The 27360-nt window shown below is 49.2% G+C and overlaps 1 protein-coding gene across 4 annotated transcripts in view; it reads right to left on the bottom strand.

Annotated features, from left to right (window-relative positions):
• The window catches only part of PGAP2 (post-GPI attachment to proteins 2), a 276597-nt gene that overhangs the window by 165549 nt on the left and 83688 nt on the right, over positions 1-27360 (bottom strand). For all 4 annotated transcript variants that reach the window (XR_014967981.1, XM_085623463.1, XM_085623465.1 and 1 more), the window contains exon 2: positions 24067-24238. Coding sequence is in view for 3 of the 4 variants with exons in the window: in XM_085623463.1 (XP_085479589.1) it covers positions 24067-24231 (165 nt within the window). In the remaining variant the exon portion in view is untranslated. The remainder of the gene's footprint in view (positions 1-24066; positions 24239-27360) is intronic.

Below are 27360 nucleotides of genomic sequence, written 5' to 3'. Positions count from 1 at the left end.
AGACTACAGTCAATTACCTGACAGAAAATTGCAATAGTATTTATATAGCGTTTACTACCCTTGACGAAGCGTTGACGCATTCATTCGGTGAGTAGCATGCGACTCCGGAACCCAAAGTGGATTAGTGCAGGGAACTCTAGGTGGTTATTTGAGCGGGGACATGTGAGTCTGTTAGTTGCATTGAATAGAATAAAGGAAGGGTTGAGGAAGGAAGACTCTAAAAAGTGCTATTTTGAAAATCAAAGTAGTAAAACGAGTTTTGAGAGGAGTCAAAGGCGGGATAGAGAGAAGAGTCTAGAAAGTGTGATTTGGAGATCATAGCAGTACAGGGAGGTTTGGGTTGAGTCAAAGGAGGGATAGATGCGGTAAGAGGCGAGAAATGGTTATTTGGGAGATCACAGTACTACAATGAGGTTTGGGATAAATCAGAGTGGAGGTAGAGGACATATGGAAAGAGGTATAGGATGAGAGCAGTGAATTGGAGAAGGACGAAGATTTGTTTTAGTTTTTTTCTACAGTAAAAGTTTAAAAAAAAAAAAAAAAATATATATATATATATATATATATATATCCAACACAAGTTTGCCTGTTGTAAGGGAACCAGCAACAAGTCGATTTTGGTAAAGCTTTCTATTTATTGCAGGAAACCAAAAGGAAGCAGCTGGAAAAAGCTCCGCACAATGTGATGCTGCCGACGCGTTTCGTACTGTCCGTACTTCATCATGGGCTGCAGGCAAATGGCAGATACTTGTCACGGCAATTTGTAGACACCTGAAAATTGTGGAAGTCACCGCCCGGTTGGGCGTGGCCAACTGCATGGCCTGCTGGTAACTGTAGTGTCCTTCATCTTACTCTAGTGAGTTGCCATGCAAGTGCTGTCTCTTGATGCAAATGAAACCCCAGTGGGTTGCGATAACTTGTCCTGCCGTTCAAATTGCCTCTTACAATCCCGCAATCAGCTGACTTGTCCTTCTCGCTGCAGCGCCGGTTGGCGCTGTAACTAGACCACACCGAGGCATGGCGGAGCTCCCTTAGCGACTCAGGCGGGGCCGCAATAACATCCAACACAAGTTTGCCTGTTGTAAGGGAACCACCAACAAGTCGATTTTGGTAAAGCTTTCTATTTATTGCAGGAAACCAAAAGGAAGCAGCTGGAAAAAGCTCCGCACAATGTGATGCTGCCGACGCGTTTCGTACTGTCCGTACTTCATCATGGGCTGCAGGCAAATGGCAGATACTTGTCACGGCAATTTGTAGACACCTGAAAATTGTGGAAGTCACCGCCCGGTTGGGCGTGGCCAACTGCATGGCCTGCTGGTAACTGTAGTGTCCTTCATCTTACTCTAGTGAGTTGCCATGCAAGTGCTGTCTCTTGATGCAAATGAAACCCCAGTGGGTTGCGATAACTTGTCCTGCCGTTCAAATTGCCTCTTACAATCCCGCAATCAGCTGACTTGTCCTTCTCGCTGCAGCGCCGGTTGGCGCTGTAACTAGACCACACCGAGGCATGGCGGAGCTCCCTTAGCGACTCAGGCGGGGCCGCAATAACATCCAACACAAGTTTGCCTGTTGTAAGGGAACCACCAACAAGTCGATTTTGGTAAAGCTTTCTATTTATTGCAGGAAACCAAAAGGAAGCAGCTGGAAAAAGCTCCGCACAATGTGATGCTGCCGACGCGTTTCGTACTGTCCGTACTTCATCATGGGCTGCAGGCAAATGGCAGATACTTGTCACGGCAATTTGTAGACACCTGAAAATTGTGGAAGTCACCGCCCGGTTGGGCGTGGCCAACTGCATGGCCTGCTGGTAACTGTAGTGTCCTTCATCTTACTCTAGTGAGTTGCCATGCAAGTGCTGTCTCTTGATGCATATGAAACCCCAGTGGGTTGCGATAACTTGTCCTGCCGTTCAAATTGCCTCTTACAATCCCGCAATCAGCTGACTTGTCCTTCTCGCTGCAGCGCCGGTTGGCGCTGTAACTAGACCACACCGAGGCATGGCGGAGCTCCCTTAGCGACTCAGGCGGGGCCGCAATAACATCCAACACAAGTTTGCCTGTTGTAAGGGAACCACCAACAAGTCGATTTTGGTAAAGCTTTCTATTTATTGCAGGAAACCAAAAGGAAGCAGCTGGAAAAATATATATATATATATATATATATATATAGATACATAACTAGATAGAAAGGTATACATGTTTATGAAAAACAATAAAGAGATAGAAAGTTATATTATATAAAGTTCCATGCGTACATGTATAAATAAATAAATAGTTAAAAACTCCGACCTTCAAGGGTTGCTCTGCATAAAGCAAATTTTATTTATGTACATACATTTTGTGGGGGGGGGGGGGGGGCGATGTAATTTTTTTTAAATTAGTTAATTTATTTAATTGTATTTTATATTTGCCCTAATAGTTCAATAGTGAAACACTTATAGATACAATTTTTATGATCATATTTACACATTGCGATAAAGTAAAATAAAACAGAGACCCATAAGCATATAACCAAATTGCTTTTATGTTAACTATGCAGTGACCTAGATCCGTGTTAAGCATAACTATATATATATACATTTTTTTTAATAGATATATTTTCATCTCAAATGACATCACTGATGACATCATCCACAGAATCAGACGCACCCACTCACACTCCCATATAACCTTTATACACCCACTCCAACTTCCACACTACTATTCTCAAACTATTCACACACCCATACCAGTACTTACCCACTCACTGACTCATACAACACACACACATCCACTCTCACTCACACAGCCACTGATACACCCACTCACTGACCAATACAGCCACTGACATATCCACTCATACACCCACTCACACACTGAGTCAGTCACACATAGAGCTACTCACACACATACTCACTCACCCATAGTCTATCACACATCCACTTATCCTTCAGTTACACACACACTCACATTGATACTAACACATACTCACCTATACAGTCACTCACATATACTGCCTTTCACATAGTTAGTTACTCACTCATATACCACTGACTCATGCACTCACTCACTGACACAGCCATAGACACACTCACTCATACAGCCATTCACACACACTCACTAACCCATTCAGCCACCGACTCACTCACTCACTCATCCATACATGTTGTCACACACCCCCTCACCCACTCACACAGACACTCAGATACTCGGAGGTACTCAGACAACCAATCACTCACAGAAACACACGTACCCACTCACACATCCATACAGCCACTTAGACACCAGCTGACAGACTGATACAGACATTCACACAACCAGTCACTCACCCATACATTCACTGAGACACCTGATCTCTCACTTATACAGTCAGTCACACACCCACTGAACCACCCTTACAGGCACGCATACACCCATTGATTTACCAATACACCTTGGTATATATTTAACAATCATGAACTTTTTTAAAACACTCAGTCACTGGAGGATGTCATCAGTGAGGCCACTGACCATGTCATGAGTGATGCAATATGTGAGATCATATGCAATGCATTGTGGGGGTGCGAGTAATAGTTAGCTTCCTAACTGTAACTGCTGAATTTCACTGGTTTTGTACGAGTAAAACCTGAGCCTAACTTTAATGTCCCTGTAACCTTTGTTTCTTTCCCGTGAATTTCTATGGTTTTTTAAGTAGTAGTCGCGTTTGCAGTGTGGTGGAGAAAGGGGACAGGAACACAGAACAGCCCTCAGGAATCCCACTGTGTAGGACTTACAGGAGGTACCAGGAGGGCTTCTTGGCCCCTAAGGTCCCTCAGGAGTAAAGTCGACTTCCTTCCCCAACCAGTATTGCGCCAGGAGCCATGTTTGCAGAGTGATGGATAAAACAGGCGTGGTCTCCGAAGAACTCTTAGCAATCCTGCTGTGTGGGACTTACTGGAGATAACAGATGGGGTAGCTGGCCAAGGATGTCCTTGGGAGCCAACTACCCCACCGGTTACCTCCAGTAAGTCCCACACAACGGGGTTGCTGAGAGGTTTTCAGTGGCCACACCCCATTTCTACACCACTCTGCAAAGGCAACTCCTGGCGCACTACTTGTTGGGGGATAAATTCCCTTGGCAACTGAGGGTCCTTGAGGGCCAACAACCCCTCCTGTTACCTCTAGTACGCCCCACACAATGGGTTTGCTGAGAGGTTTTTGATGACCACACCCCTTTCTCCACCACTCCGTAAATGTGGCCTTTTTTTAATTAGTTAAAAGGGGAGGGGGGGGGTCGGCCAAGCCACCCCCATGCCATTTTCGGTACCAGGGACCCCATCCCCGGGGCCTGGCCACTAGGCTGGGTGCCCTAGTCCCACCCAGGGCACCGCTGCCGACTCCCCGCGTTCTGCTGGAGCTGGCATTGCTTTTGGACAGAGGTAGCAGCTGACATGCAGCTCCCTCTGTCCAAAAGCAATTCGGCTCTGCTTTCAGCAAGCGAGTGCATTTTTTCTGATCTTGTTTGCTGAAAGCATAGCAGTGTTTGTTATGGCTTGGCGGTAGCGGTGCTCCTTCCAAGCCATAGAAAACTGCAATGTCCCAGGGCTGCAAGTTCGTATTAATTTAATAAACGCATTGTAGAGCATAATGAACTGAATCGGTACTATTAAGACCAGAACGCATCAGCATTTGTACCCAACTGGATGGCTCACTGGATAGCTACTGCTATAAATAGACCGCATCTGCAATGTTTTGCCGCATGTACCCATTATTAAGGGCATCAAACTAAAATGTGTAGGGGAAGGCACATGGCGTTTCATGTTCCTAAATTATTAAATTAATAAGAACTTATATTGCAGGGGCCTATGGTGCCAGCCAACCACCGACGGTGGCGCATTGGAAGATGGACATGGATTGGTGCTGTGCAGTGGAGAAAACAATATAGGAGAGTCGAGGCTGCTTGAAGAAATGGGGAAAAAGTACGGAGCCAGTGGATATGTATAGGAATAGGTAAGGGAAGCCATGATACATAGACGGGAAGGGCTGGGAGATGAAGATTGTTTTGGAGACAGTTTCCTTGGGTCCCAGTTCATTCGGAAAATACAATATTTTACAGAAATGTACAATGAGTTGCTATATATGTAGTGTCAAATATGCACTGTGGTAAAGTTGCTTCCCAACACTGATGATTCTTTACTAAAAAGAAGTTTAAAATTATTTTCTTATAAGATCTTGCAGTAGAGCACATCTCCTTTCTTCTCCTCTGGAACTCTTGAGTAGTCTTATTGAAGATGAGATAGCGGTCTGTGGATCTTCTGTTTGGGTGTAATGAATTCTATAGTTTGGATGCTTGAACAGAGACATGTGTACCATCCATGTTTTTTTCTTGTATGATGTGTTTTGGGGCGAGATGCCAATCTGGAGCGGAGGTTACTTGGTTCAATGTATTCGGTGATTTTACTGCACTGTTCAAAAAATATAGGCCAATTTAGATATTGGACCGCATGGGTCCTTTTGATCATTGTGAGAGAATTTGGATTGTGTTGGGTCCTATATTCATGATTTTTTTTTTTTTTTTTTTAGAGAGTGGTGGAACAATATTATTCACTATTTTCAATAAATATATTATATATTTTTCCACTACTTATGTGTTGCACTACAACTACTACACATGGACTTTTGAGGCGGCATATATGAAGTAGGAACGAATGTGGTATTAATTGAAGAAGTAGGTGTAATTAAACCAAATACCGAAGGGAATATTTATTTTTCCAGAAAAAAGTTGTCCCGTTCCATGTATCCCTTTATGGGTGATACAAAGCAGCTTGACGGTGGATCTTTTGGCAACCGGTAACCAATGTAGGGCCCTCAAGGCAGGGGAGATGTGGAATTGTGCCTTTGTAGGTGTAGTCTGGCAGCAGAGTTTTGAATTTGTTATGGTCTTTTCATAGTTGATAAAGATGAGCCGTGGTAGAGGCTACTGGTGTAATCAAGTTTAGGCAGTACAAGAGAGATAGTAGCTTGGCCCTTGTGAGGAAATCCTAGGTAAGAGAAGGTGTGGCGCAGAGTTTTCATATTAATGAAGATTGACCTTTCTAACGTATCCACTTAAGCATTCTGTATAAAAGCACTGAATTCTCACCAAATTGAACTCATAAGTGGTGGTATTTCTCAACACCCAGCACATGGTTGTAAAAGTCTTTTTCGGAGGAACGGTCATGCTTTTGTGCTATATCTGGTAGGTCAAATGAATGACAACCAAATTATCCAGCACCCTTAAACTGAATGTAGGGTTGGAAGCTTCTGATGCATTAATCCTTCGCTGTTCTGCTCCTCATTACACCATATCTCACCGACCAGGCATTTCGTTGCTCCAGGTTTTGCTCGGCAGTGGCAGCACCCCTCCAATCTCTGTATCTCATGTCAGCCAGCTCATGCGTAAAGGCCTTTTCCAGTTACTGCAATGTATTGGGGAACATTTTTAGGACAATGGAAAGTCTGGCTCCTTATACTCTGGTCCAGGCACCTTCATAAGTTCTGAAATCTTCCAAGGACTCCTAAAGGACAGAAACAGAGGGATGTCTTTGTCCAATACTATGATGTGACAATGTGGTTCTACCATCAGAGTACTCCAGTCTGTTCGAATTGGTAATTCACCCAATAAAGGACTAAAGCTGTGTGGCCACTAAACACAAGTTATGGGTTAAAGTCTTTCTTACCTGGACCTGAGGGTGGGAATGCGGTTTACTGATTTTTCCTGGTAAATACAAGCAGCCCATCTTTGTTGAGGAAATCTCAGTTCTCCTTGACTGCAAGAGGCATGTGCAGCGTGACTGAAGCAGAGTTCTGGCCAGGGACCAGGGTTCGATTCCCGCCTCGGCGGGGCTCGGGCTCAATTTCCTCGGACCTGTCTATTCTCGCCTCGGTGCCTATTCTAATCACGGGCCCCACGCTGCAACTCTGGGCAATAGCTTGCTTAGCCTCCACACCGGCCCCAACAGCGCTAAGGATGCCTGGCTTCACCCTGGGGGTGCCCAGGAGTGGACACTTCACAGGGAAAGCCAGGAGGGGTTCCACAGCGGTATGAGTATCAGCGCCAGGAAACCGCAAAAGGCGACACCGCAAGGTGGCCGTCTGGTGACAGTGCGCTCTATAAGTACCTTGACATTTACATTTACATTTACATTTATGAGGAGAAGGGGTACTCCAGTGTAACCATCACCCCTTTGTTTCCCAGCACATGGCAGAGTTGCAGAAATGGGCTTTGAGCTCAGCTCGCTGATTGGAGTTCAAGCAGGAAAGTGTGTGGTATGTGAAATGGAACACTTCAAAAAAGACAGGCATCAAAGGCATGATTGCTGGCTGCCGCCTGTAAGAAAGGGATGCAAGCCTTGAACATACGCCACATCTTGTGTCCAATTATGGCACAATAGCTGAAAACACCAGCAATGAGCACTTGTCTGGCTGAGGACTGTGTGGAGGGAGTATAAATCCTGTACAAGTACACTGGAAGTCAACCATCAACTCGGATTTAAAGACACTGACGATTATGTGATATTCGTTCATAAGGACTGGACTCTGTACCTAGTATAATGTAGTTACATGTGGTTGGTTCCCTCCAAATAGTCAAGTGCCACAAAACAGTTCAGTGGCTGGTTCATCGGACACTGGCTGCCACTTCCTCTGTATATAATCTCAACCTGTGCGCCAGAATATCCATTCAGCCTTTTCAGGTCGAGCCTAGTGGCAGCGCGCAAGCGCTGCTCTAGGGAAGATCTGGGGTAGTTCAGTACGGTAAAGAAGCCCCACCCACTACCCCGCCCATATTTTTCATTGGCTTGTGTGTTTGACCTTCGTAAATGCTGGCCTCTAATTAATTATGAGGCTTTTTAGTCCCTCCTTAGTACGGCCATGTCATCATTTGTATCCTCTTATGGCTACTGGCCCTTTTACTTGGTTGTTACATGTACGTGTACTATTTATTTATTGAGTTTTTTCTAGTTAGGCAGGACGTGCTTTGCTTACATTTGGCAGGCCACGCCCGCTTCCACTTTCAAAGCAGGAAGCAGCCCGGACAATGGTGGCCGTGGCGTGGCGGGACACAGGGCTGCTAAGAGCCTCCCAGGGGGGCTGCCCGCTCCCTGCATTTATGACCCCCAGGAGCACCATAAAAGTGGCGACACCCGAGCAGCCCTAGGCGACGCTGGAGGAGGAGAAAATAGACAACGCTGCGGATGCCCGCAACAGGTACTTCCACTGTGCAAAGTTTCTCCAAAAAACTTTGAGAATGCCCCTATTGCCCGTTTAAACATGGGCACGTGATGATCACACGTTTTTACCAAGTGTAGAAAGTCCGGATTAGAACTCTGGCTCATTATCTGCCTTTAAAATTAAGAAGGAGTTCTGGGGGCATACAAAAGTCGTGTCCATCATATCATTTGAATTAGACAATCACACTTAATATGCGGAGATTCATTACATTAATTATTTAGACACGCATAGCTTAAGGGATTCGCCACAAATCACGTTGTTTTAGCCCAAGTGCGGAGCAGAGATTGGAACAGTCCTAATACGGGTAGCTTTAGCCATTGGACCAGGTCACTGCCCCTGACACTCTCTGCACCACGTCTCGAGCTGTGGAGCCCTTGATCCATGCTGACGTATTCTAGGACATAAACATGCTGACCCGGTCTTACCTCAAATCTGTTTTGAGTACACCCAAAGGTCACAATTGAAAGGTTGTCCCTTATAAGCAGGGGACATCCGAGTGAAATCGAGGGTTTGACCCTCCACACGTCGAGACTGTTAAACTCTATAGTTTCAGATATCAATGGCATCCATAATGGGTCCCTGGCCATTCACCCAGCACAATAGCTCAAGGGGTCCATGTGCCTACTGCAGAGGTATGCGTCTAAACCTCGGGTCACAGGTTCAATGACAGCAACACAGCTGAAGTAGTTAGAATGTATGTGCAACCCTTGGGCCTCAAGTTCCAATCACTGGAAGATAGCACAACAGGTTTAAGTGCCTACTACTGAGATGTATGTATGTGCGCGTGTAACACTCAGGTTAACGTTTCCCGAAACAGGAAGGTAGCTCAAACGGTCAGTGTGCCTGCTCCGGATATATGTATTTAACCCTGCGGTTATAGGTTCCAAGCCCATGATAAGCGCTCAATAGGCTAGTGTCCTTGTCATAAAGATCTTTAAACAACATGCCTATCCCAAGGGCATTTCCAACAAGCATTGGCATAGCCAATAGGTCTCGCTTTTGGGACCTTATAAGTATTTAGTTATGCAACTGTTGCATGGCTAAACACTTCTAAGGTCCCAAAGGCGAGACCTATTGGCTATGCCAATGCTGGTTTTCTTTCTAATCGCGGCACCGGTGCTTTCCTTTTAACATTAAAAGTAAAGCACGGGTGCCGCGATTATAGCAAAAGTAAAGAAATAGATGTTTGTTTCTATTTCTTTACTTTTGTTATATTCGCGGCACCGACGCTTTACTTTTAACATTTATTTATTTTGAAAGTTTTATAGAGCGCGAACAAGATCCTAAACAGATATCAGAGCGCTATACAGTCAGTACAGTTACTATACAACAAATAGATGTCAAACAAAGCACATATACAAAGCATCTTGTAGAAGCAAAGCAGTCAGGAGAAATGCAAAACTATCCTGTTGTGTTAGACAGCGGGAAGATATAATGTCTAGGTTGCTTAGATGGTCCACTATCAAAATATAGATAGGGGCATGGGTGCGATTGGACTCGAGATTTCTATAGACCATACTCAAATTAAAAGTAAAGCGCGGGTGCCGCGATTATAGCAAAAGTAAAGAATTAGATGTTTGTTTCTATTTCTTTACTTTTGCTATAATCGAGGCACCGGCGCTTTACTTTTAATGTTAAAAGTAAAGCACCGGTGCCGCGATTAGCAAGCTAAAAATGCAAACGCCGTCCACAGCTTGCAGTGCATGTGCGCGAGTGGTGCACGCGCAGCAGTAATCACGCCATAATGCGCCTCTGCTGAAGCGCGCACCCGCGCACATGCACTGCAAGCTGAAGCCGGCGGTAGCATTTTTTAAAAGTCTCTCCGAGCAGCGCATGCGCGCGGACTCAGCGAGACCTAAAAAGCAGAGCACAGTATACAGGGTGTTTTTTGAAAGGTGGGGAGGGGGGCTGAGGGGTGAGGATAAAGTCAAATAAGCTGGGCGTGGCTTGGCACATCGAGATGGCGGTCGCACTCTAGGAATGCTCCGGACCCCTTCATCATCCGTGCCACGATCCGCCTACATCTGCAGCTTTCTGACCCTGAGATCTGTGGCCACTGTTTCCTGGCCGTCTGCCTCCCCGCCTGAGGTGACATCCGCTGCTGCTTGCCTGCTGTGCCGTCTCGTCGTCTGATCTCCCACCCCGCCGCACCTGTAATGGCGGCGCTCGCTCTGTGCCTCCGGGCCTTGAGCGGCTGACCCTCACCCAAGCTAGCCATTGTAGGTGTAACGGGCCTTGGGGATTTCCCCCACCCGCGTGAAGAAGAGGAGGGAGAGATCTGGTGTCACGGCCTGGCAACTCGGCCCGCGGCCTCCTTCTGGCGCTGCCTTTTGCCTTCCTGCCGGGGCTGTGGCATCCTTACAGTGCCCGGTCTGACCTGAGGCCTGCACTGCGAAGCCCCTGGGGATCGGCTGTCGGATCAGGCAGTAGGGCAGACCCAGTGGTCCGCCCCCCCCCGGTGTTCCTGGGACGTCTGGGGGCCTGTTCGCGCCCATAAGCGATGGGGCCCCCCCCCCCCGCTGCTACCTTCAACTACAGCTCAACCAGTGCCTGATCTCCGCCACCCCCTGGGGCTCCGGGGAGTGCAGCGGGAGGAGGCGTTGGGTAGACAAGAGTCATCCTGCACGGAGGGGGGTTTTGACTGCACCACCCGAGCAGCGGGGCTGCAGGGACCTTCCCCCCCCCTCATCCATGCTTCCCTTCGGCAACAAGCCCGGTGTACACGCTGATGACTGTGGCAAGGCTGTAATTGAGCTGCAACCACCATCGTGATACTGCCCAGGGGTAAATCGGCCGTCGGTTCTGGTGGCAGGGCTGACCCTGTGGTCATACACCCCCCCCCCCCTCCTCCTGTGCTCAGGTGACGCCTTGGGGCCTGGTCGTGGCCATGTGCAGTGGAGGCCTCCGCTGCTGCCCTTGAGTCCGGCGGCTCACGTGTCATCCGGGCCGGATCTCCGCCCCCTGGGGGCTCCGCTGTGTGCTGCGGGCAGCAGCGAGGGGGAGGGCAGAGAATCGTCCTGCACGGTGAGGGGTCTCGGCTGCAGGTAGAGGCCCCTACCACCTACCCCTCTCCCCCTCCCCCCTCCATTCCTCCAGTGTGCCGCCTCGGTTCTTGACACCCACGCACTGGTCCGGCTCTGCAATCGGGGCATCCCTGGCTGCCCGCCTTCGAATCCAGCCCACAACCCTGCTCCTTCCTGGGCCTGTTTCCTGCCTGTTTTCTGCGGTGGGCTAGCCGCTGTGACTCTGCCGCCTGCTCCCTCCACTCACCCCACTACTGCCTGTGGCTCCTCATAGACCCGGCCTGCTTTGACGTCCTACAGAATCCACTCCAGATTCCGCATTCTCGTCCGCCTCACACCTCCTTTAATCACAGACTTATTGTCCATACCAATGAATGTGTGGTGAGGCCCTGGGAAGGTCCCACAAGCCGGCTGGGCCCTGTCTGGTCCCTGCTGAGCCCAAGGAGGTGCCCTACGCAAGGGTCTGCACACGGTGGTTCGGCTGGGATGCAGGGTGGCCAGGGTCGTTCCAGTGGATTACTGCCGCCCGCATTACGCACGCCCACCGTACGCCATCTCAACTGCAGCGCGGATCGTGGGGCCTTGGTTCGCGCTACCAACTTTGTGAACTAACATTCCTACCCGGGGACCTCTGGTGATCGGTGGTCTCTCACCCGCTCCACAATGGGACGCGACCGAGGACCAAAGACTCCGTGTACTTGTCGACAGTGGTCTGGGTCGCCGGTCACGGACCAGGGGAGGAGGCAGGAGGGTGCAGAGGGCCATCCTACTGCCCATGGGGACATCAGCACCCTCCTTCAAGCCATCTCGGCATCCCAAATCTCGGTGGAGAACAAAATCGGGCAAGTCCGAGTGGACATGGCTCTGATCCGGCAGGACCTCCGCAATGCCACGGCCCGGATTACTGAAGCAGAATCCCTATATCCTTGGTCGAAGACGACGTAACCAGCCTAAAAGAGCAAGTAGTCCATTTGCAGTCCCAGACCAAGAAACTTTACCGGAGGGCAGAGGATGCCAAGAACCACTCTAGGCGCATCAACCTGCGACTGGTGGGATTACCGGAGGGAGTCGAACGCGGCCCAATGGAATCCTTCATTGAGGACTGGATCAACTTCTGGTTACCACGCAGCACGCTCCCCACCTGGTTCGCCGTGAAACGTGCACACCTCTCCTTGGCTCCAAAACCCCCTCTGGGCGTGCCGCCCCGGGCCATCATAGCGTGGATCCTTAACTTCAGGGACAGGGACCTCATCCTGTAACTCGCTCTCGAGGACCCGTCGTCTTCAAGAACCAAAAGATTATGATATTCCTGGACTATACTAGGGAGGTTCAGTCATTACGGCGATCCTACACAGACGTGAAACAGAAACTGCGCGGCCTCAATCTGCAATATCGCCTCCTCTTCCCATCCAGGCTGCGAGTGGTTTTCCAGGATAAATCATACTTCGACAGTCCCGAGGCAGCCTTCATCTGGCTGACAGAGGAGCGCCCCCTCCGGCTCAAAACGAAATCAATGGTGCTGGATTCCCAGGCCTCCGACACTGACAGCTTACCCCCCACGGTCCAGACGCACTCAGTCCCGCAGAGGTGGAAGGGTACGCAGGGCCAGGTTGGACTCCCCGAGACCCGGGTCCTCGAGATCAAGCAGCCAGCCCACCCCGTCGAGGCCTCACCACTCTCAAGGGGCTCGCACCCCAGCTCTCTCACCATCTGGACGCGCGTCACCTGGGATCCTGACTGTCAAATCGGCAGACTCTGACCTTTCCCGCAGTCCCAATATTCCAGTTTGATGCTCCACGGGATGGTCATGGCAATGCCGGAGCAGAGACTACACTTGTCTGACATTTACCTTGATCAGTTATCTCTGCTGATGTCACCTTCAATCCTTTGTCCGAGGGGTCCACCACGTCTCACTGACTCTAAGCGTTCTAGTTGAATTGCTTCTATTGTTCAGGGTGACATATCCTTCCGTTCCTGAAGTATTGGGTGGGGGGGTTTGGGGAGGGGGTTTGGGGCTGTGGCCCCGTGTTCTTAGTTATTCTGCATTCTCAGGCATACACCATCACGCACTTTCACACTGACCGTACAATACCTTGCATTGGCACTCTTCTCCGCCTTCAAGGCGCACACCGTGCAATAAGCTCTCCCAACACTACAGGTTTCTCCACGCACCCACGACAAGATGACGCACCACATAACATTCCACGACAGAATGCGGAACGAGGTAAAACAGCCTATTAGATCAAATCAAGCCCACAGCAGTCCTGCGATACACCCAGAGGCAATCCGGACATCCTCTTACTCCAAGAAACCCACCTCCTGGGCAATCTCTGTCCATTCCTTGCTAGATACGGCTTTGACAGGGTCTGGCACTCCGGCTTCACGAGGGGATCTCATGGGGTTACGATCATACTAAAGCGCAGCTTCCCCTTTGTGCTCTCCCAGGTATTCAGGGACACGCTTGGACGTTTTGTCGCCCTCTCCGGATCCCTCGGCGTGGGCACCCTGACCGTCCTCTCTGCTTATGTTCCAAACACTGCCCATGCACAGACATTACGCTGCCTAGGCGACACTCTTGCCTCTATGCCCCCGGGAATGACGCTACTAGGAGGGGATTTCAACGCTGTCATGCAACCAATCCTCGACGCCACTGGGACTCCCACCCCCGCTCGCACCTCTCAAGCCAAACTGCTTGCTGACTGGGCCGCAGCTATGGGCCTCTGCGACATCAGGCGGCTCTAGAACCCACACGCCTCCCTCTACACTCACACGTCTGCAGCTCACCGTAGTCACTCTCGTATTGACCCGTTATTCGTTATTCACACCCGCCCCGGACTGCACACATGTTGGAGACCTAGACATCCTCCCTCGAGGCATCTCCGATCACTCACCACTGTTCCGGATCATGGGGGAGGGGGGGGGGGGGTTCACCCACCACTCTCCGTTCAATGTGGCAAATGAACACTGGGTTCCTTCAAGACCACAAATTCATAGATGCTTTCCAGGCCGATGTGGAGGGATACTTTCTTGAAAACCAAGGCTCCGTCCCCTCTCCAGGTACCTTATGGGAGGCAGGCAAAGCCTCAAGGCCCAACGGGCGACTAGGGATAGTACGCTCACGCTCCTGGAAGCCCATCTAGAAAAAGCCGCCAGAGGCTCACCCAACAACTCCCACTTGCGCCAACTGGTGCTGGTGAGAGACGAGATCAAGCAGATCTACTCACCGGCAACCCTTATCATTCCACAGATCCGTGATTTGGCGGGTCATACCCACCGCGCTCCTCGAGCCATAGCCCAAACCTTCGCAGACTACTACTCCCAACTCTACACTTCCCGAAGCCCTGAATCCATCAGCCGAGAAGGCCTTCACCTTCCCGTGCTATCAGCAGTCAAATCAGATGGGCTAGTGTGTCCGATCTCTCACAAAGACATACGGGGAGCCATTTCACTGGTCGCACCTGGCAAGACTCCAGACCCGGAAGGTTACCCACAGGAATACTACTCCACTTAGAGACATTCTCACTCCTCACCTGGCCGCACTGTACAAGGAGGCTATTGCAAAAGGCTTCTTTCCCTCAGAAACACACACTGCTACCATAGTCCTCATTTCTAAGACGCAACCTCCCTCTCTGCGACGTGCGGATTATCGTCCCAGCTCCCTGATCAATACGGAGGTAAAAATCTTTGCCACAATACTTGCCCAGCACCTCAAACCCTACCTCAACCGACTGGTCCATCTAGACCAGTGCGGGTTTATGTCGGCGTGAGGTACCCGGCACTGCCTTCGGCGCCTCCACGTGGCTTTGGCCCACCAGCATATACTTACCCCTTACCTGGCACTTCTCTTAGTCAACTTTGAGAAAGCTTTTGATTCGTTCGACTAGGGCTACCTTGGGGATGTCCTGAGGGTTCTGGGCCTGGGCCCCAACTTTCATCATATGATACAGGTCCTATACTCCAAACCAGCCATGCAGGTACAAGTCAATGGAGTACTCTCCGATATCTTTCCTGTAGACAGAGGGACATGGCAAACTTGATTCGTGCTGACACTCAGATCCGGTGCTGGCGGGTCTCCCATGAAGACAAGATATCGCTCTATGCAGACGATGTCCTGTTGTTTCTCGCTGACCCAGCCCATTCTGGCCCTCACTGCATGCAAATACTGCACGCTTTCGAACAGATTTCTGGTCTGCGACTGAATACAACCAAATCCACGATGGTCCCCCTGCACTTGTCAAAAGACGGCTTTGATTGGCAGTCCACTATTCCTATCCGCCGACAATCTTTCAAATACCTCGGAATATGGGTTGCCCTGCTGCCGGACTTGGCCTGGGCTCTTAACATCACCCCTCTAATCACTAAAACCAAGTAGGACCTGCTGAAATGGGGACGATTACCTCTTAACCCATTGGGGCGATTAGCCCCATTTAAAATGATGATTCTCCCCTGGTTTCTCTACATTCTCCAGAACATACCACACCACATTTCCCGCACCTGGTTTCGAGGCATAGATAGTCTTGTCATAAAATTCCTATGGAATGGTCCAATGCCCCCGTATGGCCCTCCGCCATGGTCAGATGCCTCCCTTTGATGGAGGCATGGGACACACAAACCTCTACCTGGCGACCTCCCTCCTGGTGGTCCATGATTGGTTCAATGGGGGTTGGTCTGACCCGGCCTATAGATTGGAACTCGACGATTTGGGCTTTGCCCGTGCCCAAGCCATGCTATACGTCTCCCCTATCCCTAGGGATCTCCCAATAGTGACCCGTGCTGTTTTCTCAGCCTGGCGTGTCTCCCCGCAACACACTCACTGGCACAATAAGCTATCCCAACAAACGCCGCTCTGGCGGGGTACATGGCTGCGAGAGGTGGTACACTCAACGGGCTTTCGGTGTTGGGACCTCATCGGTATCTCACAATTGGGGGGACTTATGGACTGGATACCATATTCGCTCCTTTTCCGACTTGCAATCCAGATATACACTCCATCCCTACCAATTCTACAGGTATTTGCAGGTCCGCCATGCCCTAGATATACATATCAAGCCTGGCACTTCGTTACCAAAGTACAGCCCCCTTGAGACCCAGGTCATGATGGGCAACCTCGGAAGAGGTGGGGTCTCCCGTATTTATCGCTCTTTAACAAATAATGGTCCCGCATCTCTCGATCACTTGAGGTTCAGGTGGGAGACATGGCTGGGTCCGCTGGAGGACAAGGATTGGAGAGATGCGATGATGGCACCCTGAACGGTCACTGCTTCGGCCAGGCTTCGCCTGGTCTAGCTCCACTACCTGCACGCCTCCTACCTCGCCCCCAGTCGCCTCCACAAAGCGGGCCTGATCCCCACCCCGGCTTGTCCGAGGTGTGGCTCGGATCCTGTGGATTTCTTTCACATAGTTTGGTCATGCTCCCACATGGCCTCCTGCTGGACCGCCTTAGAGGCAGAACTTGGAGGTATTGTAATGGGAAGTGCCACACAACCCCCTGAACATCCTCCTGGGCATAACTGACGGGTTGGACGGGTCCAGGACAGACACGGCATTCCTGGGTGCGGCGCTAGTGGTGGCCAAGCGCGACATAGCAGCTGCGTGGAAGAACCCCACCCCACCCTCTTTCGCTAAATGGCGCCGGGAGGTGGATTGGTGTGCCACGCAGGAGCGGCCGCTGTTCGAGGCCAGGGGATGCCCGGACCAACACCTGAAAATCTGGGGCAAATGGCTAGGTGTGCTGGACTGAAGGCAGTCTTCACATCTGTGCGGCTCCACGGTTACACCATACTTGTTGTACCTGTACTAGGCGCTGGAATCCGTATGTTGCTCCAATGCCTGACATGCTGTATTGTTTGTTTCTATTTTTCTTTACTTTTCTCAAAGTCAACAAAAATTGGTTATTAAAAAAAAAATGTCAAATAAGCTACCCAGCAACTTTCAGAGCCCCAAATATGATGGCAGGGTTACCTGTCTCGGCAGCGCTTCTGAGAGCGAATTCTGCAGGAGCTCTCAGCAGAGAGGCCTAAGCTGCAGGTGGCGGAGGGGCAGCTTCCGATTGTCCTCTGGTGGCCGGTCCTTCGAGAGACTAAGAGGCTCCTGATAGAGACTGCAGCCTCCGCGCCTGTGCGAGCCAGAGCTGCGCTGGAGGAGACACGTGAAAGATGGGGGAGGGGGGGGTGGAGGGATGCACGAGGGCCGAGCAGCGGGATCGCTGCAGCCTGGGCAGTGAGCACAGCGGCACTGGACGGGTTCTCTCTTCTCGCTCAATTCATCGCACTTGGCTAGAATACCCTTTCCAGTGCCCCCTCAGTTTTCTTCTCACTATTGCTTCACGGCATTCAGTTCTCCCTCCACGGGTCACCCTCTTTCCACTCTCATGCCCTTTAATCTCTCCTAACATGCCTGATCTATTTTAGACAGTTGCTCCAACTCTCTACACCTCCGACACATACCTGGTTTGTCCTGTCTCCCATCGCAGTCAAGGTCATCGTTTCTCGTCCTTTCTCCGTCCTCTCTCTGCTGCAGTCTTTCACTCATTTTCTTCATCTTTTATTCCTACCCCTCTCTCTTACCCCACATATCCCCTCCTTCACATGTCTCAGGTCATCTTTATCCATTGTCACTTTCACCCCACAACCCTATCTCTCCCCATAACCGGTCTTCGCTCCGCTTTTGCTCCTTATTCTCCCCGTCTCCACCTTCCTCTTGTTCCTTTTCTCAACCTCTCTTCAATCACTCCATCTTTTTTCCTCACCTTCTCTTTCTTCTGGTCTATTACACCTTTTCTCTCCCTTTATTCTATTTTGACCCCCCCATCCCTTTTACTCACACTCTCCTTTCATCTCGCTCACTACTCCTCCCATGCCTTCTCAGTTGCCCTATTTTCACTCGTCCTCTCCTCAGTCCCCTCTTTATTCTGTTGCTCTCTCATGTTGCTCTCACTGCACAGTTTCCCCCTTTTCTTCTCCCGCTTCATGGACCATGCTTTACTCGGTTGGTCGTCCTTTCTCTCCCTCTCCCTTTCTCCAGCCCCTGTTCTAGCCCGTGTTTAGTCTGGCTCTCCCTTTCTCCAGCCCCTGTTCTAGCCCGTGTTTAGTCTGGCTCTCCCTTTCTCCAGCCCCTGTTCTAGCCCGTGTTTAGTCTGGCTCTCCCTTTCTCCAGTCTCTGTTGTAGCCCGTGTTTAGTCTGGCTCTCCCTTTCTCCAGCCCCTGTTCTAGCCCATGTTTAGTCTGGCTCTCCCTTTCTCCAGTCTCTGTTCTAGCCCATGTTTAGTCTGGCTCTCCCTTTCTCCAGTCTCTGTTGTAGCCCGTGTTTAGTCTGGCTCTCCCTTTCTCCAGCCCCTGTTCTAGCCCATGTTTAGTCTGGCTCTCCCTTTCTCCAGTCTCTGTTCTAGCCCATGTTTAGTCTGGCTCTCCCTTTCTCCAGTCCCTGTTGTAGCCCGTGTTTAGTCTGGCTCTCCCTTTCTCCAGCCCCTGTTCTAGCCCGTGTTTAGTCTGGCTCTCCCTTTCTCCAGCCCCTGTTCTAGCCCGTGTTTAGTCTGGCTCTCCCTTTCTCCAGCCCCTGTTCTAGACCGTGTTTAGTCTGGCTCTCCCTTTCTCCAGTCTCTGTTGTAGCCCGTGTTTAGTCTGGCTCTCCCGTTCTCCAGTCCCTGTTCTAGCCCAGGTTTAGTCTGGCTCTCCAGTTCTCCAGTCCCTGTTCTAGCCCATGTTTAGTCTGGCTCTCCCGTTCTCTCATTTTGTATGGTTCCTATGTTGCACTCAGGATGATTTATGGATAGGTGTTTGTGTTTACACGGGAGGGAGGGCCGAAGTTGTTTTTGTTTCCCTCCGTGTGTCTCTCAGTAAATGTTCGTACGTACAGGTATTTGAGAATGCGGCTGCAGAATTGTCTGAGTTTACGTATATTGGTTTGATGTGTATGTGGCTGTCTTTGTGAAGTGTGCTTGCACATTGCTGTGTGAGTTTGGGTGTTCCTAATTTCTTTTACACAGATTTTCATTCTCCTGGAAGTATGGTGGTGCCCATGTTTCTCTTGGTGTGTGGGTGGGTAGCTGGTTGTGGCAATATCTGCATTTGTCAGTATCTATTCGCTGCCTATAGCATTGGTGTGTGTGTGTTCTGCTGTCTACTTGTTGGTTTTTGTCGGTGTGCGCATTGTATGTTTGATGTGTTAGTGTGTTTGAGTTAGTGTACGCGTGCATCCTTGTTTGTTGCTATGCATCTACATGTGGAAGTGTTTGAATCATTTTCTATGCTGGTCTGTACTTTTGTAACTGTTTGTATTTCTTATGGTTTGTGTGTGTGGGGGGTGGTGTGTGTAACACGAAGTTGCTGTGGGTCTACTTATGTGCACAAGCCTTTGTATCTGGGTGTGCTTAAGTGAGAGAGCGAGAGAATGAGAAACTGTGTGTATGTGTTCTTCCGTTTGTTGATGTTTCTACATTTGTTATTTACGTTTCACTGGTTTGCTGATCATGTTTGTTTTCCTCCCTATTTTTTGCTGTGTGTCTATTTGTCTGCTGGTGTGTGTCTGCTTTGCTGAAAGTGTTTGCATCTATGTGAGTGTAGAGCTGCGTGTTTTGCAGAGAGTTTGTATATGTTGGTTGGTTTGTTTGTTCACCCTTAAGTATTTGTTTTTGTGAGGGGTGTGCTAGGCCTCTTTTTATATATGTTGTCATCTACAGACCAAAAATTGGGCGCTTCAGGTCTGGACACTTGGGATTCCAGCAGTATGCCAGAATCCTATTATACTTAGCCAGGTAACCTGAATGTTAGTGGCTTGCTTGGTTAACAGCAATACGATTTACATAGGGTACAAAGAGTAATGAGAACCCAGACACGTGGTGTCTTCTCAACCATGAAGCAAAAATAATCATTCCAGAAGTGAAAACAACCATTAGGGTTAAAATGCGATTTATATTACGATGGTAGTTCTTCTAATGGTTTGTTGCTTAAATACGCATAGTTGCAACATTTGTGCCCCAAAAGAGGGTTGTTTATGCAGGCAAGCAAATTAATTAGAACTTCCCCGAAACTGATATAACACGAACAGACCTGACTTTAGAGTTTATTAATAGGTCATTACCAAGCCAACACGTGACGTTGTCACAGCTGGAGATGCCGTCATGAATAGTCCTTATTAGCAGTTGGCAAGCACAAACAAAACCAGCCTTGTTGCAGTAATGTGCAATAATGTGGTGCACCGCTAAATACTTAAAAAGGTCCCAAAGGCGAGACCGATTGCATTGCATCATCAGCAGACTGGACTATGGAAACGCACTCTACACCGGCATCAACAAGTCCCTACTCCACAAACTCCAGACAATTCAGAACACCGCTCGGCTCGACTCGTCCTCGGCATCCCCCGGCACGAACAAATCATCCAACACCTACGGAGACTCCACTGGCTCCCCGTGGAGAAAAGAGTCACCTTCAAAATCCTCACGCCTACAAATGCCTACACAAAAACTGCCCCAAATACCTCAATGACAGAATCAACTTCCATGTACCCAAAAGAAACCTTCGACTGGCCGAAACCCCGCGCATCGCCAGAGCGGGTGGAAGATCCTTCTCTCACATTGCAGCCAAGACCTGAAACGAGCTACCGGCAGACATCAGACGCGCCCCCTCCCTGAACACCTTCAGGAAGACCCTCAAGACCTGGCTATTCGGCTAAACAGCTCTGCGGACCCCCCACCCCCCTCAGCACCTTGAGACCCTCACAGGTGAGTAGCGCGCTTACAATTCCCCTGCTTGATTGAAATGCTTGTTATTCGTGGAGTCTTATGCAACCTAGATACCCTCACAGGTGACAAGCAGCGCTCTACAAATCCACCTTAAATTATATTACAAGTACTGTACAGATTGGACCAAGGACAGGATCAATCACCGCCCTTCTCGAAGAGCCCACAAAAGACTTAAAAGCTAAGGAGGACAATCCAGAGGTGCTTAAACCAGAGGACAATGTGGAAAACTTCTGTGTGTGAGGATTCTCTGCCTGAGATGAGGAGCTGACAGATGTAGGGATGCAGTTCCCACTGCCCAGCTTAACCTACCACTGCCCTCTCTGCCTAGCTATCTCCCCTGCTGACAGAATCAGCACTGCTGTGCCAAGAGCCAGCAAGAGAGAGGGAAGCACTCAAGGGCCACTGGGTCAAAACACTACTTTTTGAAGAGTTGCAGAGGTGCTCTTCCTCTGGCATGTTTCCTCTGATGCTATGTCGCAGTTGACCTTCCCATGCTTTAACCTGGCAGTCTGCTGCAATTGCCAGCCCAACACAGACTGTATAAATCTAAGCCCCAGCCACATCTGCTCATTGTAAAGTATGCCACCTCCTTTTCCTAAGGATGCCAACCCATCAGTCAGAAACCACATGCACGCTACTGGGCTTCACTGCCCAACCATTGCACTCTGGTTATGGGCAGCCAATGAGCTGACTGCATCTCAAAGCCACCAGAAGTCCTATGTCAATGCTGGGAGCCCAACTACACATGTAGGACTGCACAAATACAGAGGCAGAATATTCTGAATTTATTGCGCAGGCTGGCACCAAGGCAGCGGTTTGAAGATTGTTTGCCATTGGACAGTCGCCGACAGACGCTAAGTGCTAACGTTTGTCCCACCCTGAAATGCCTAATGGGGGATTTTAATGTCTGGGCGGCACACCCAGTGCCCTATCCCCTACTTACCTTTTGTTGGTTTTGAAGAACTCCTCTTCCCATGGAGGGTCAGAGTGCCACAGGATCATGAGATTGTTGAAAGGAGAGCATGCTTTTTGTTTTTTAATTTCGTCTTATTGGAGGGGGGGCTCCCACCGTACTCCTGCTTGTCATCAGTTTCCAGAAGGGGTTGGCAATCCCAGATCACCTGTTTCTCCCCACTTTATTACCCTATCTGTACCTGATGCTGTGTCTAATCCCAGAGTGCACTGCGAGTGGGAAAGTGTCTTTTGGGGAGTAATAAGCAGCATTAAGTCTGCATATCCTGCTCGCCTTCGCTTCGTCCAGCTTAAGATCCTCCACCGGGTTTACGTGACGGGGCCAAGGCTTCTACGTATGGGCTTTGCTGAGGATGGACTGTGTAAGCGTGGCTGTGGTGCTTTGGCAACTTTCTTGCATATTCTGTGGGAATGCCCAAAGGTGGAGCGATTCTGGCGTGGTGTGCACGAGGTCCTGCGAGTGGTTACGCGTGTCGCGCTGTTGCCTGAAGCGAGGAGATGCTTGCTGAATGTGTGGGAGCCAACTGACTACTCGGTTCCGCAGACGCGGTGGGTGACTCTGGGATACATGATAGCTAACCGTGACATTGCTCAATTGTGGGGATCCCAGAGGCCCCCGGCGGTGTCGGCCTGGAAAGAACACATGGATTGGTGTATGTTTCGTGAAAAGGTGGTGTATGTTGCGAGGGGTAAGCCTGGGGCGTGGGTGAAAATCTGGGGCCCCTGGAACGCCTATCGCGGGGGTATTTGCGAGCCGCCACTGCTGCCGGCTGCCTCACCAGCTCCGTCCCCCTAGCCGACCCCCTCCCTCAGCCACGGGCACGTGGTTCCCCAGTCCCTGATCTGTTCTCATTCCCCTCTTCAGAGTTTGGCGATTGGTTGGGGTCCCCCACTTAAGGAGCGCGTGCTGTCACTTGGGATTGCGGGTTGCCTTGCGGGTGTGGTTTTTTGTGTTGTTGTGTTTCGACAAAAGGAAACCGTATTGTGGGTTTGGAGTTATGTGGCCTGCACTACTGATATCTCCTGATTTACCTTTTTGCACCGCCAAGAGATTTTTCTGTATATACGTCATATGCTTCTGCCACTCTAGCGGCCGGCCAGACGGTTGTAGGCCCATACCTGTAACTATTTGAGATTGCAATAAACGGTTTAAAAAAAAAAAAAAAAAAAAAAAAAAAAGTCTGCATATCCTAAGCAGCATGTTTGTTGCATCCGGCAGGTCTTCCCAGTGGTCATCTATGTGCACACTGAATGCGACAACAAAGATGTCAGAGTGTCCCCACATCTCTAGAAACTTTATTATGCATCAAGCTGACACACTTTACTGAACTATAAACCTTTAGTGAATAAAGTGCTATAAAGACAGGGCACTGACCGGACACTACATTTTATTGTCTTCAGTATTTGTGAACGCGCTCCCAGTTTGAGCCTACATCACCTTTCTAGTGTAACCTTTGACTGCTCAACCTTGCTATGTCCCCCCCGTCCCCAAAGTGCTTTGCGTCTTAGTGTGCTTGCAGTAGTGCCAGAGTCTTCAAGTCCCACGGACAAAGTCAATATTTCTTTAGAATTGCTTAGTGTCAATTAGTCCACTGGGCTTCAGAAAATGTACCCGACACAGTGTCACGTAGACCATGCGGTTCCAGAGACAAAGGACAATACTACAAGTTTTGGTCCATTTCTCCAACCACCCATACATCCCCATCACCCTCCCCACTCCAACCCCAAGAGCAATAGGTCCTAAAGATGGGGCTGGTAACTTCCTTCAAAAGCTTAACATCGTGGCAGGCTTCTAGTCTTCTAGTAACAGAATAACCACAAGATTAAAAGCAATTTCAAGTTGTTGATTATACCAGGAAGACAGTGGGACTAGGACAGCAATGGGATCATTGGAAAGACTGAACAAGTAGGAAGGTTACTCCAATATTTAGGTGAATGTGAAACAGATGGTTCTTATGCACACGCTTTCTTAATACGTTAGTGTTAGAGGCAGCAGGGGCTAGCCATTACCACCTTACTCTGCATAATTAATATCAATATTGTGCAGCCCAGCAGTCAAATCAGAGGACCACTGACCATTCCAAGTAGCCTCCAAGGCACTTACCCCACAGTGTGTTGCCGTTGTCTCCTCAAAGTGGAAAATGAGAGAGCAGAATACGCAGAAGAGGAACCCAAACAGGGGTAAGCAGACGGTCGTCACGGCTAACGTGGTGAAGCGGACCTGAATCAGGGTCCCCTCGCGCTCCAGTGGTAGCGGCATCTGCACCATCCTGCACCTGCGGGCAACCACAATGCATCAGCACAGGAAAAACTTCTGAGCAAGCCACAGAGGAAGCCACGTTGAGAAAACATTCCCCCGCTGCCATAGGACACGAGGCATTTCACTACATTTATTTGTTTTTAAAATAAATGGCTTTGCAAACGTCTGCACAATGAGGCTGCATTCATGATGCAACTGATCACAAGTATTTTACATGACCACGTTCACCAAATCTTGAAAACTAAAACAGAGTCACCAAAAATATATTCTTTATCAACCACTTACTACCAAATAATTTTATTGCTAGACTTGGGGCAACTGCTGGTTCATAATTCCAGCTCCTGGTCAGTGGGATTCCCTTACTCTGACAATCAGGATGGCCTCCCCTCCTTCAGGGAATCTCCAAGGAGATCCTAATTTGACACTTTCTTACTCGACTCTGCAGGCAGAGATTGCCTCCACCTGTTCTCCTGGGGTCTTACCAACCAAAGAGATGCTTCAATCCCACTGTGCCCATTCTATGCTGCATACCATCAAATTAGGATGACCAGACTCTGAAAACCAAAAACCAGGCCATGCCTCAAACACAAAGTGGGACTATGTATTAGCAGTGACAGGGGGCATAAAATGACTTAACCAACACTCACCAGCATGACAACCACAGACAATGATGTGCTAACGGTGAATTAAATGTGACTTTTGCACACTGTATCATCTGGGTTAACTAAATTGTTGTCTGCTGGGGGCTGCTAAGGAGTTTTGCGCTGCAGTACATAAAAACTTGCCTCCCTCTGTGCTCAGTAGATCCTTTCTAACAAGCATTTGCAATGCAATAGGTCTCGCATTTGTCAATAGCTCAAACTCTTGCAAATGAGAGACCTATTCAAAGAAGCGTCTGCCACTGTCCTGGGCTGCTCGGAAAGTTGAAAGCACGCATAACACGCTTAATGTTACAGGAAAGAACGTCGTGCCTGAGGTAGAAGAAACTTATTAAAGAAAATAGTGTTTAAAGACTAAAAAAGACGTACCGTGTAACAACCAAAGAAAAAGGGCAGTCCTCATGAGAGGTTACAAATGAAGACACGGCATTACTAAGGCGGGACTAACAAGCCTATTAATGAATCAAAAGCCAGTATTTACGAAGGGCAATGACACAAGTCAATGACAAATGTGGGCGGGTCGACCTAAAAACTGCGACATGTGCTAAATTTACTCAAATGCGCCTGGACAGATGGTGAAATACCAGGGCCGTCGAACAAACAGAGGATGCCTGGTCACCCTACTTTAAATGCCAATGGTGCTATTATCAAGAGGTGAATCCAGCTGACCTTAGCCCGTATATTCAAAAGAACAACCATACAAAACGTCTTCCACATGAAGCCACTGAACAATTAGGCAGAAAACCAGTCTGACCTGATTTTCGACCAGAAAGGTAGCTCGACAGGGGCAAGACTGGAATCTGAGTCACGCTGTAGACATTCACAAACAGCCAGAGGAGAAACCTGAAGGCGGTTCCGCAGTGGCACCAGCTTCCACACTACAATTTCACAATTTGCATGCAGAGTATAGAAGTTTAGAGTTGACAAGCATCTATGGAAGAGAAGAGAATGCTGCCAGTAGACACACATTAAAACAGAATGCGAGGACAGATGCAAACTGCCTCACACCAGAGCTAAGGATTTCCACTGGTTTGTCTGGAACCGCACACCTAGCCACGGATGGTCTTAAACTGAACTGGTGAGTGGCCCTTTACGTTAATTGTGCAGTACTCGATGAGGAATGTTTGCACCTTGGGAGCATCTTTGACATCACTTGTATGGTTAAAGAGACCGCACACGTCAGAAAACTGAAAGGAGAGCCCACTATGTAACCTCCAATCACAGAAATAGGGCAAAGGACATGGTTTTAAAGGGGTTCTTGAGTTTAGGTCTATGTGAGACGGTGCTAACAGGAGGGGGAAATACCCTGAACCCCTAAATCCTAGACCAGAGGTCACACAAAGTTGCTGCAAGCCTGTGCACACGTCAAAGTCGAATGCAGAGTATGTACTCCGTATCTTAAGTTTCTATGATGGAACATTCAATGTACATAAATGAAATAAAAAAACACGACGAACAATCTTGAGTATTATGTTCTTCTTTTACTCCTGAACGGTTGCCCAGCCAACACGTATTTCGTCTGGGGAAGTACCCCAAGACTTCTTCAGGGCTGAAAGGATATACAATAGAACATTGTCTAAGCCAATATCAACCCGTAACGGTCATATGATTCTGTGCAAGGCGACCAAGGTGGGCAAATGAGCACCCTTAGTAACATATCAACCTGTGTCTACTGGAAGCTACACATTTATATGTCAAGTGCTGGATCCCGGTGATAGGTCAAAGCTGCGTTAGTGAACAGAAGTGACATCATTCTGGTACACAGCATATGCACAGTGGCATCGAAGGTGTGTAGTGATAGGTAGAAAATTGGATTTGAGAGTGGATACAGCAAGGGAGAGAGGGAGATGTGAGGGAGAGAGAGAAGAGGAGGAAGAGAGAAATGACTGAGGGGAAGGTTTCCATCAAGGATAAACATAGAAGCGAAAAAGAAAGCGTAGAGGGCAAAGGTGACGACTGCGCAGTGGGGGACTGATGCAAAGGGCAGGTCCATTGCATGCTGGGGACCGAGACGCGATATTAGTCGAAATCTACCTGTGAAAATGATGAATTCACAGAGCATGAGAAAATAGTCCTACCTTAAGGCAATGCCAAAAGAGAGATCTTGGATCTAAGGGAAATGAGAAATAAATAAAATCAATAAATAAAGAAGAGGGAATCAGGAGGCTGAAGGCAATGCTTGTGCGAGGTGGGGAGAGGTATCTCACCTCTCTGCCGGCTGTACATCCGTTCTGGCTGGCTAAAGAAAGTGGGTGTAGTCCAAATACACGAGGGCTCCAGAATTCAGACCAGAGGTGGAGCCAAGATGCGGGCTTCACTGTATTACGCGCATTGATTGCACTGCTACAGGATGTGAAGAGCATGGCGGAGGAAGGCAGGAGAGGCCTTTCACCTCATCACCGGTTATACTTCCGTCACAGCTGCAATGAAGAGGGCAGGGTTTCAAGGTCACAAAAGATCCAGAGTAGATTCCCCCTCC

Source organism: Triturus cristatus, chromosome 8, assembly GCF_964204655.1.
Source record: "Triturus cristatus chromosome 8, aTriCri1.1, whole genome shotgun sequence".
NCBI lineage: Eukaryota > Metazoa > Chordata > Amphibia > Caudata > Salamandridae > Triturus > Triturus cristatus.
The sequence above is the reverse complement of the archived record's forward strand: the minus strand, read 5'-3'. Positions and strand labels throughout refer to the sequence as shown.